The sequence below is a fragment of the Centruroides vittatus genome, unplaced genomic scaffold, assembly GCF_030686945.1.
Source record: "Centruroides vittatus isolate TY-2023 unplaced genomic scaffold, ASM3068694v2 contig_329, whole genome shotgun sequence".
NCBI lineage: Eukaryota > Metazoa > Arthropoda > Arachnida > Scorpiones > Buthidae > Centruroides > Centruroides vittatus.
Genome location: NW_027122113.1, coordinates 3,007,990 through 3,020,418, shown reverse-complemented (window position 1 = coordinate 3,020,418; position 12,429 = coordinate 3,007,990). Strand labels below are relative to the sequence as shown.

The following is a 12,429-nucleotide window of genomic DNA, read 5'->3' as shown; positions in this document are numbered from 1 at the left end:
TACAACCCCTGCAATAAAAACTACAGGAAAATTTTACTTTGTTTGGGTCAATATTGAGTATATTTGTTATATTTAGAAATGAACTACATTTTATTCTTTCATGTCTTAAGTAATGCTATAAAAGTATTTATTTTTATGATAAAACTAAATATTTGGCTATTTTTGAAATTATTTTACATAGGATTAGTGACAAGTAAACAAATGAACCAAGAATTACCAAAATATGTTTACACTAAACTTTCTTATATTATGTGTATGGAATCTGTATACTAAGAAATGCTAGTTTTATAATTTTACAAAAGATATTATTGGCACTATGTTACTCCTCAAATCATTATAATCAATTCAGCATTTCCCAAGCACAAGTAAATGTCTGAAAAAATTCTGTTATGCAGGCTTAATTTTTTTAAACCTATGGATATTACTAAAATTTGGGATATATTGTTAATTTATTATATTATAAATGGCACAATAGTTTGAATATGTTCAATTTAATTAAAGAGTAAAACTTTGTTCGGTGATAATTATGTTACTTTTAATTTATATTATTTATTTATTATAAATCTGCCCTCAGACCACCTGTGATAGCATTAGGGACCACAGGTTAAGAAACACTGGATTAATCCAACCTTTGTAAATGTTAATAGAATATAATTTTTTAAATATTTAATTGAGCATCACATATATAAATGCTTGCATATACTGTAGTTATATATTATCATCATGATATGCTTTTATATTATATGTAAGTTTATGCAGTTGAAATGCATTTTTTTTCTTCCTTTTTAGACTGAATTAGTAAAAAATGCAAATAATAAAATTTAGTTCACTTTTTTTTTCAAAATGATTAGGATATGCATAACATCAAGTAATTTTCTGGACTAATTTGATCACCAGACACTAATCTAGCCCAATTTATTAAACAAAACATCTAATTACTGTGTTTATTACTATACAAGATTGCACCCTAACCATGTTAATTATTATCTAAAAGGAGGTTTCAAATCTGCATCTTACCAGTTAAGCTATTTTACAGATGAAACAATAATTGCCAGATTACTGTAAACTAATTATTAGCCCAAGAAAAGACAATTATTGTTTATGTATCATACTAATAATATAAAATTTTTTTGTATTAGTTATTTGATGTGGATAATCCAGTCAACAAGATGGCAATAAACTATCTTTTTTCAACGGAAGGTCACATTTTTCCAATTCACTGGAAGTATCGTACAGATAAATTTGAAATGTTGGGTAGACCAAACAAAAAAACAGTTATAGAAGATAAAGTAAATTTGATATCCAAAAATTCAAAATCAGTTAACAGTACTCAATTAAATGTAAGTTTAGTTTTTCTCTTAGTAATATATGAAAATAAAGATTATTATTTAATATATATATCTTTTTTTATAGTGTGACAAGATTCCCGAAGAAAGACAGTTTTTTCTTCCTCTGAAGCCTCAGTATCTACTACAAGTGAGTCGAGCAATAGGACTCGATAATTAAAACAATTCAGTCATATAAATGACAGAAATGCATTTTGGCTTTTAAATTCTCTCTGATAACATTCCACATTGAGCGGCCATATCATTCGTTAAGCGGATGTGAGAATGATTATTTTATATCTCGTAATTTAAGAATTTAAAAATGCCATATGTTATCGGAATGAAATACCACTTGTGCCAGTTTGAAAGAAAAAAATTGTTAACTGCCATTAGCATCTTTACTCTAGATACATCGAAGATATCTTTATTAAGTTTACTATTTTGTTGTAATTTATATTTTATGAAAGAATTCTTTTGACAAAGTTATCAACGTATGTCCTTTAAAATTACACGTTCCATAAGTAAATGTACATACCAAATATGTAAGTTACATTTTATAACAAGTTTTAAAGGACAACATACAAAACAGTGTCTTCCATATTATTCAAATACGTTTTCCCTTTTACGTTTCGACTCTGTCTGGAGAGTTGATTTTCTTTATTTATTGTTTTAATACTTTACAGTCTCGATACAAGTTATGTCATTTACCTTTCAACATTGTAAATTTGTAAAGCATTCCATAAAATGTGTTTTTAAGGGGGTGACTAGTCATTAAGAAATACTATATTAAAATTAAATTATTTCAAGTAAAACAAAGTTTACTGTTAGCTTATAAAAAATATATATAAACATGCCTTTATATGTAAAATTATATTTTTTTGGGAATTAAGAAAGACTACCTACAAAATAATTCAAATATCTTTAGTTTTGTAAATAAAAAATTTGCAAACTGATTTTTTCTTGTGTGCTCAATGTATACAATTTTATATTTGACAAACAAACTAAAATAATGCAACATTCTGTAATTCTTGAAAACTTTGTATTACTTCTGACAGATACAGGAAAAAAAAATTTATTTTTACTTATTTTAACACAGGCAAATTATTAGAGAACATATCATGCCAAATGCTAGAGAGAGTGAATACTAGACAATATTTTTCTCATGTAGCCAGTCATGACAAACGTCTATTTTTGTTTAAAAATGCCTTTAAGAAACCTGCTAAAACTAATTAACAACTACATCACAGTGTAAATAAAACTCATCCTGTAATGGTCAAGGAGCTGCATTTTATACATCTACCAAACAAACTATCACTTATATAAAATTGAACCTTTTCTCACTAAACCATAAATTTTATTCACATACTATCATAAAAGTGCACTTACTTCAATAAACCACCATGCTAATTTCAGATTATTTTCCAATATGTTTTGCCATCTTGGCCACAATGAGCTACTATTACCAACTATCACTATCTAATTGATAAAACAGCTTCCTAAACACCAACCAGACTTGGAAAACAATGTTGTGTTTTGCAGTATATTAACTCTTCAAGTCTCCCAATTAAAATTCTATGCACTTTCAAAGTCGTATAGTCCCTTTTTGAAATTAATAAACAATTTTGTTATCCAAGGTTTTCTGGCCAATTGTGATTAGAATTTTGAGCTCATCAAGATTTACAGACAAGGATAAAATCACAGAATAAACATTAAAGGGTATCAAATCTGAGAACAAGGTTGGCTGTGCTATTGATCTTGCTCAACAAATTCATCAACATGGGAAACATTGAGGAAATTCAAGACATCTGTATAGTAGTGGTGTGGTGTACAGTACATTCTTGTTAATAGGTACATCCTTCTGTGTTGTCATAGTTTAACTGTGAAATGAGAGAATTTTCCAGCATATCTAAATGCATGATAGCATTGGTAGTTCCCGTATGAAAAAAGAAGAGGCCCTACACTATATTTGCTAATGTATACAAAACACACTCATCTTTAGACATTCTAGGAATGTCTCCTTTTCCTCAATTCAATGCAGCATCATTTCTGCATAAATTCCTGACAAGATACATCTGCATTAGTTTTTTTGCAGCATTGCAAATTTATACAGTTATGAAATACCAGTTTCATAAGACATTGCAATACTAGAAAATCAATCGATCAACGAAGCTAACCCCCCCACTTGTTTCACAACAGAATCAGAAATGTGGGCAGCCAAGGGATTTATCATGGCAAACAGAACTGGTACCAACAGTAAACTATAGGTCTACTTGTAGAATCTCTACAAATAAGGTTCCATTATACCAATGTTGCAGATTTTGTTTCCTTAAACCAAAGTGCACAATGAGAACACTGCGTCAGTGAAATTTGAAATGTATGCCTCGGTGAAGAAATTCAATACTATAGAATTACAAGTCAAACTTGGTATGCTTTGTTATAAATTAATACAATTTGAAAGTCTTCAAAGTTCAAATTTGAAAGCATAGAATTTTAAAATCCTTTTGAATCATCCTGTATTTTTTCCATATTGGAAATTTTTCACAAGTTAAAAAATATCAAGTGAATTTTGTCAATGCTGTATTTAAAATTAATTTTAAAATTATTTCTGATTTTTGATTCATTTACATCTGATGCTGCATCACAACTTAAAATTAATTTATAGAATATTGCAAAGTGCAATTTACTGTTCAGTAATTTCTTGTACAAAATGACAGTGCAAAAACTGAAATGATATAATTCAGGAGGGGCAAACAAGAGTTCAGTGGTAGCTGCAATGTAGGTTTTGCAAAATGCATGGGAGCCACAGTTCTGTACTGTCGTGGTGGATAGTATGGTAAGGTGCGCGATTTTATTGTATAATATAAAACAAATATATTTATTCAAAAAATTCAATATTTTCACAAATTTATAAAAATATTAATAAAAGACAAATTAACACTTTCAGCTAGAGCCACATTTGCCCATGCCTGATATAATTTTTCTTGGTAGAATGTGCATTTGAATTTTTTGGTGGAGGTAATCCAGGATTGCTTTGGTTTTCTTTGTACAGTTTTACCGTAGTTTGCAAGGAAATGGAATTGAATTTCAATATTTTGTTTAGCTATTGGTGACAAAATAGGGCTTGAATCTTTCTCTGATTTAAACATGTTAATTTGAAAATTACTTATCTCACTTATTTGCTAAAACTTATATGTTGAACAACGAAATGGAGAAGAAATGAAATCTATCAATTTAATCAGCCATAGCATCAGAAGAAATTTATTTTCTTCTGATGCTATGGCTGATTACAGGTTTATTCTAACAAAAAATGGGCTGCTACAGAAATAAAGTTCCACCGATAAAAAGCATCCATCAGTGACTAAGTAGATAAAACTACCAAACATGGGTCAGGTGTAAACTTATAACCAATTAGAGTTAGCTGTGTGGAGTTTTCTGGATAATTTTTACATGTCTAATAACCTAAATACAGGCCAGTTCCGATAGAAATTCTCCCGAGAGAGAACCCTCCTTGGAAGATCGATTTGATGATAATGCAACACATGGACAATCAATAAAAAAAAATTTACATAATTTCTTTCATCTAATGTCAGGTTTAGGAATTTACAGAAATATTAGAGAACTGGCAATGTACAAACCAAAAAAAATTATTAGAAAATTGTAAAGTTGTTATAATAAATCTACTTTGGATGGCAAGTTTTCTATTTTTAAAGTGGTGATTATATCACTTCTGTGATTCAATTTTTACAGAAATTTACCACAAATCATTGACTTCTCACTCTGAATAGGCTTAACAATTAATAATTTTATCACTGCAAATGCTGTTTAGTTGCAGAACAATTAATCCTTCAATTTTGTACAAACAACATTAAAGAATTTATTTTGCAATTAATGTTTGGGATACACAATCAGCTGTTTTTAAAAAATAATGATAGATAATATGGCAAATGGTTATTTAGTATGAATACAATATCTTAAGACGTCACATAATATTAAATGCAAAGAAGCAATTTTCATCAATGTTGTATCCTGAATTTAAATCCAAACTGTAAATCATATACCTACCTTTTTCTTGAACAAATGTTTAAAATATAAAACAGAATCATATTTATCATCGTTTAAAATTTTCCAAAGAGATAGTTCAGTCCTTCAATATTTCAATAATCAAAAAGTTTTGATAAATACTGAAAATTATCAATAGTGCTGTGCCAATATCCAATATTGTAAACAAACTAATGTTTACAATATTGATATTAATTAATTTTCTCGATAAATACGGTCAATGTTACCTATGGTAGCGAACATGGTGGCTCGTCTCTAAAACAGTGGGGACGCACGTACTAACCTCACCTATTCTAATAATTTGGTTGGCAATAATTATGGTAATAGGTTAGGTTAGTACGTGCGTCCCCACTGTTTCAGAGACGAGCCGCCATGTTCGCTACCGTAGGTAACATTAACCATAAATACCAAAACCAATAAAACACTGACTTATCAGCAATGTCTTTCTTATATTGGTATTTGTTACCAACAATAATTATCAATTCTATTTCTTTCAATTTAATATTTTCCCCAACTGTCAGAAAACTGCCCTAGTGTATTAAAAATTTTGGAGGGGGTAACTGTGATTCTCAATTAGTGCTGTGCCAATAATCAATGTATCAAACTGAAACTAATAAATGTTTACAATGATTAGTCACCGGATGTATTTTTAAAGTTTAAATGAGGATTGTTAGTGCCCCATAAAGATATTCAAAAACAAAATTAGTCTTTAATTTTTAGTTTCATTATGATTTTAATGCCCCTCACAACCAGTTTTGAAATTGTTAAATTTTCTCAACTCTTATTGTTACAAAAATCTTTGCTTCAAAATTACAATATAACAAAGTTAAAATTATTATTATTATACACTCATATCAGAAAAACAAGCAAAATCATTAATTTGACCTATACTCAGGAACAAGTGATCAGAAAAGCATGAAACTTAACATCAAACAGAACATTAAAACTTTTTAAGCAATAAAACAATTGAAAGAATACAATGTAAATTACATCAAATGAAAAACAAGAAAAGTACTAAGTACTGTTGCAAATCTTTTATGCAAATAAAATAATAAGTTTGGTTGCCTCTTGCATGCATACATGCTACTCATGCTGGTTATAACACTTATCAGCTGTCAGCAAAATTCAGTCTTGAGCAAGAGCATTTTGAAGCTCCTGCAGTGTTCTTGGTGGAGTCTGACAAGATTTAACATGTTTCCCTAGAGCAGGGGTTGTGTCTGCGGAGCTATTTGCATGCGCCTGTGGCAGTGTTGGAATAGTGAAAAAAATTTAAATCTTAAAAATAAAGAAAATAAAAAGTTACTTTAGTTTTTAAAATCTTGCGAATGTAGTGAGAAATTTGCTAAATTGGCTACACTGACTACTGTCTATTATAATCATGTCTCCAACAGCATCTCTATTGTATTAGTAGTATGATATTATTTATCACTGTGTGCTGTCGTCGTAAATTTGTACTGTTGTCGTCACATGCTATCATTGCATTGTGTGTTTTTTTTTTATATAAGCATTTTACCTCAAAATGAGTAATCCAAGTAAAAAACAACAAACCTATCATTTTAACAAAGATTGGAAAGAAGACTACTTTGTTATTGAAACTAAGGAGAAATGTATTTTTGCTTAATATGCAATAGTGTTCTGTCAGTGGCAAAAAAAAAAAGCACAATGCAAATGTCATTACAAAACCAGTTTTTTAAAGGTTACTATCAATGCAAGAGCAAACAAGGGGTAAAGATATTTATATTATCTTTAAAAATTACTCAATAGAAATTAATATGCTTTTACACAAGTTATCAGAATAATTACTGATGGTGCACCAGCAACGGTGGGCTGCAATTTCCCATTGAATCCTTTCCAAACTTTTATGTATTATCACTGCATCATACGTCAAGAATCATTACGTGTCAAAATATTATCCTTTGAACATGTTATGAATGATGACGTTAAAATAATTAAAAAAATTCGAGCAAATCCTTTATCACACATTGTTTAAAGCCCTTGTAGAAAAGGATGAATCTTCCCATGCTGACCTTATGTTACATACAGATATAAGATGGTTAAGTAATGCAAAGCACTTGGCTGATTTTTTGATCTTTTGGAAGAGATAAAAAAAAGTCAAACATTTGAACAATTAGGTAATAAACAATGGTTGATAGACTCGGCTTTTTTAACTGACATATGTGAAAAATTGAACAGTTTAAACCTGGATCTCCAGGGAAAAAATAAATATTTAACTGAAATAATTCTCTATAAAAGCATTCAGAGCCAAAATACAGTGGATATATAATATGTTGAAAAATTCTCTTGTACACTGATGAAAAAAGTGACCGCTGAAAATAATTTTGACCTAACATTATTTATTACCCATCTTAAAAAACTTTTGGAACAGTTTGAAAGTAGATTCCAGCAATTTACCATTATTGAACCTGTGACTAAATTTTTTGTAAATCCTTTTACTGCACAAGTAGACATTACTGAAACTGCTAAATCTATAGCAGAACTTCTTCAAGAAGAAACATCGGAACACTGAAGGGATTTTATATTTTCAAAATGACATCAAATTAAAATCTCACAGTACAGATGAAAACATTTGGAATTTCGTTGATCATAAAACGTATAAGCTTTTGAAAAAAGGAACCTTCAAAATAAAATCCTGTTTTGATTTCACATATTTGTGCGAATCTTTATTTTCCACCATGAATATTATAAAATCAAAAATCACATCTCAACTTACTAATCTTGAAGATTGTATACAATTCAAATTATCATCTTATACTCCCACTGTAGAAATTAGCAAATGAAATGCAGTGTCAAAGCTTGCACTAATTCAACTTTTATAATAAATATATGTTACCAAATGCATGTTATAATAAAAAACAATATTTAATTTTTTTTTTTGAAATCTGATTTGTGCTCGTCACTGTTTTTTGCAATCTGGAATACACCCGCGACACAAAAAGGTTGGAAAGCCCTGCCCTAGAGCATCCCATACATTCTATGGGATTTAGGTCTGGAAGTTTTGCTGGCCATTCCATGCAACAAATACCTTCACTGTCAAGAAAGGGCCTCACTTGTCAATGATTATGTATATGGACAGTATCATCTACAAAGTAAAACTGCACCCTCAGCAACTCAGAAAAGTCTCAAATGTTATTCCAAAACCTTCCACCACCAATTTCCAGCTAGTCTCTTTCCACAATATTTGCAAGCGTATTGAGTTTGCCACTCCAAATTCTACAGAATGATTCTCATTGATTCAATTGATGTGCTGACACCATCTTAAGCAGGCTTTTCTGTGCACAGGATTCAATGTGTCAATGTATGAACATCAGACAAAAAGACTACTCATCTGAAGCCTTCCATAGACAGTTTGTTATGAAACTTTAGCAATGGTAGCTGATTATCTCTCTTGGAATGTCCACTTCCTGGTTGACATCCAACATATCTTGTTCTTTGAAATCTGGCCCAAAGACTGGATGTGGCAAGTTCAGAGTCCTAGATATGTCTGCAACTGGCCTGCTTTTTCAGCCTTCAAATATTTATTCCTTTCGTAAAATTAACTTTGTGATGTCTTTGTGGATTATCACTGTCAGTATCATACAGTAAAACAAAAATAGCCATTGATGATTAAACCATAACAAATAATTCCATGCTACTGCTGTATTTATGGAACATGCACAATTTGCACAAATTTGTGCTTTTTAACAGAACGTTCAATTACTGTACATCCTGGTTACCTTCATCATCATCTGAAAACATAAAAGTAAATAGAGCAAGAAATAGACATAAATTTTATTTATGGATTAGACAATTATGCTTGTTTCTTGGGCACGAATGCACAATGTATATTCATTGTTGTGGTTATCGTCTTCCTCCTAACATCTTATTTCCCATAGAACTTTTGTTTTACCAAATCACACTTTTTTTTGTAATAGAGGCAATTTTTATCAACTATAAGGGTTGTGTATAGTTATAATGAAGATATTAAAAGTAAAATACAATAATTATAGTTTAAATTTACTTTGTATAAAAAAAATTTGAACACAAAATTTCATAAAAATTATGAGTGAATTGAAAGATTAATGCTGTTTGTAATTAAAATGTATTTCTTTATAATTTCATCAATAAAACAACAACTTTACTGACAATTACACACTTTATTTTAAATTTTAGTATATAAAAAGCACAAGAATTTTTGGCACAATATTTAGAAAATGTTTAAATATTACATATTGATACAAATCAAGTTTTGAAATATTAATGGAGATATACATTTATATAAAATTGATCAAAAACCATTTTAATGATTTCTTTATAAAAGATGCAAGACGACAAACATGAATGAGAATCATAAACCGGTTCAAAACATTAATACAGAATTATTTATTTTTTTTCATAATAAGATCCTCTTATGATCAACAGTTTTACAATTCTTAACAATCCAGACATTAATGAGTTTATTTTATATTTTTTTTTGTGTTTAGATCTGCAATTTCAAAATCCAAACACAAAAATGTTACTAATAATTACTAAATATCTCTAAATACTTTTTCATTTTGTTCGTATATCATAAATTATTAGAAAAAAAATCTACATAAATGTGATTTTATAAGTTTCTGTTTGCTTTTACAACAGGCCCTCATTTTAACAGACCAATTTAACAAAAAAATTTCTATTCTAAAGTCAGTGAATATAAAATACTAAATGTACATTGTAAAAATATCTTGTTCATACTTCTATATCCTACACACTGTAAGTTTGTCATTAATATACAGTAGAGAGTCGTTAATCTGAATCAATTGGGGACTGGGGTTGTTCGGATTAGTGATTTGTTCGGATAACCAACTATCTACGAAAAAATATATTAACCTGTCCGATGTTCAAATTTTTCTCCGTTGCGTGTTGAATTTTCGTCGATTTTAAGCCTAACAAAAATTTTTATAATAATAATTGAGGCTATTGTATCATTAAAAATTATTTCTTTATTTTGTACAAACAAAATAAATATATTGAAGAATATAAAAGCATGAAAATTATACTTTAGAAGTAAATCTAGTATCAAAAATGTTTGATTCAGTATGACACAGTCCGACTGAAAATTGTTCAGATAACCGGCGATTCGGATTACCGAGGTTTGGATTAACAACTCTACTGTATATGTATATATATATATATATAACATCCCCTTCCCCAAATTAGTCTGTTAAATTGAGGACATGTATACATTTTTTTTTGGGTGAATTTTATTCAAAAAATATACTAATTGATAAAATCAATACACCAACAGAACTCTATTGCCAATTCTGTGAATGGCAGATAATAAATTTATCTGTTATTAATGATAATCTTTACATTCATACATTAGTTTCTGGTAACTTTATCATGAACATAAAAATCTATAAATTAAAATGCGTAGATTATTTTAATCTCAGTATCTAAAATAAATCATCTATTATACTCATTAACGTCTGAAGTTTTGAAAATTGAGAAATCAATTATGATTATGCTAGAACTTTTATTACAACACGACGCATATTAAATTTTATATGCATAAGCACCAGTGATTACAGAATAACGTCTGATTCAATAAATTACATTAATACATAGGTAAGATTCAACAAATTTCAAGTTACAGCAACTGACGATGCTGTCTAATGCAATTTTTGTATTATATTAAATAAGATAATTTATAGATATATAATTTTCAATTTAGAAGTGATACTTAAAGGAAAAATTGTATTCTAATACATGATGATAATACAGGGATGATAATTTGTGACTTTAAATTTATTAATTAGATAAAGTGATTATTGCATTTCAATTTAACAACATAATATATTAACATAATACATTTCATTTTAAACAATAAATTACTGAATAATCTTTAGTTACTTATGCTTAAAATGCAATAATCATTTTCATCTTTATGTGTGAAGTGTTTAAGATGTTAGAGAAAAGATTCTCGTAAAATTGCTTACAAAAATTTATACAGAATTTACATCTTACTGGTATAAGCATAGATGTGACAATTTTATTTAGCATAAAATTGCCATAGCTATGCTATGACTATCTTGAAGCGGTCATCATGCCAGCTTATATAGGGTGTCTCAGTTAAACGTTTCAGAACTTCTAAGAGGTGTCGGGTGCATCCCCTTTGACTCGGGATGCACCCTACCCCTCCTATAAACCCTTTACTTTATAGCACAGTGTTTATATTTAAGTTAGTATGATGACTGCTTCAAGATACCTTTTAATTTTGTAAAACATCTAATGAAAACTATTTGTAAAAATTTGCATTGTATGTTATATTATTTTATGTTATGTGACATAATCAATTTTAATGTTTTTAATAAACATATTTATGTAACACTAAATTAAGTTTTCTATATGATATAACAAATGCAAATTCAAACTTATAAGCAAAATTTTATAGTCTCAAATTAAATAATATTCTCTTTATGAAGAATTGATGAAGTAGACTCAGGAATTTTTGGTGTTTAATAAATAATTAAAATATTAATACAGAACATTTTCCATTATTTAAAAATTTGGAGAATTAGTCTAAGAAAAGGTAAGAAAAAAATTAAATTAAAAATCAATATCAATGTAAGCTATTTGACTACATTTCAGGTAATCTCTAAATAGAAACTGAAGAAAACTTTCTAAGCAAATTTAAATTTTGACAAAGTTGTTCTATTTTCTAGTGCATATCTCAGAAGTTTTGTATTTATATAAATTAATAATCTTATTGTAAATTTTTGTTAACAATTAATACTTATCAAGAAACAGGAAATTATCATCAAGTTAACAACAATCAAAGATAAATTGAAATTCATTAAGTTACCATAAAAATTTATAGTATGATATTAATTAAGAATAGAGTTATAAAATATAACAACCGAGATTCATAAATACATTAAATTTAAGTAATATCCAAAAACAAACTGGCAAAACTGAAAAATATTCTTAGAAAGAATGACATAAGTTACTGATGATTTTACTGAAACACTAAACATTTTAGTGCTATAAGTGTTGAACACTTATTTAA

General features: G+C 28.5%; 1 protein-coding gene across 1 annotated transcript in view; it reads left to right on the top strand.

Annotated features, from left to right (window-relative positions):
- LOC136973795 (ER degradation-enhancing alpha-mannosidase-like protein 1) overlaps positions 1 to 2,278 on the top strand; it is a 35,338-nt gene extending 33,060 nt beyond the window's left edge. The window contains exons 11-12 of the mRNA XM_067268563.1: positions 1,140 to 1,340; positions 1,414 to 2,278. Of these exons, the coding sequence (XP_067124664.1) occupies positions 1,140 to 1,340; positions 1,414 to 1,506 (294 nt within the window). The 3' untranslated portion in view covers positions 1,507 to 2,278. The remainder of the gene's footprint in view (positions 1 to 1,139; positions 1,341 to 1,413) is intronic.
- The last annotated feature ends 10,151 nt before the right edge of the window (positions 2,279 to 12,429 follow it).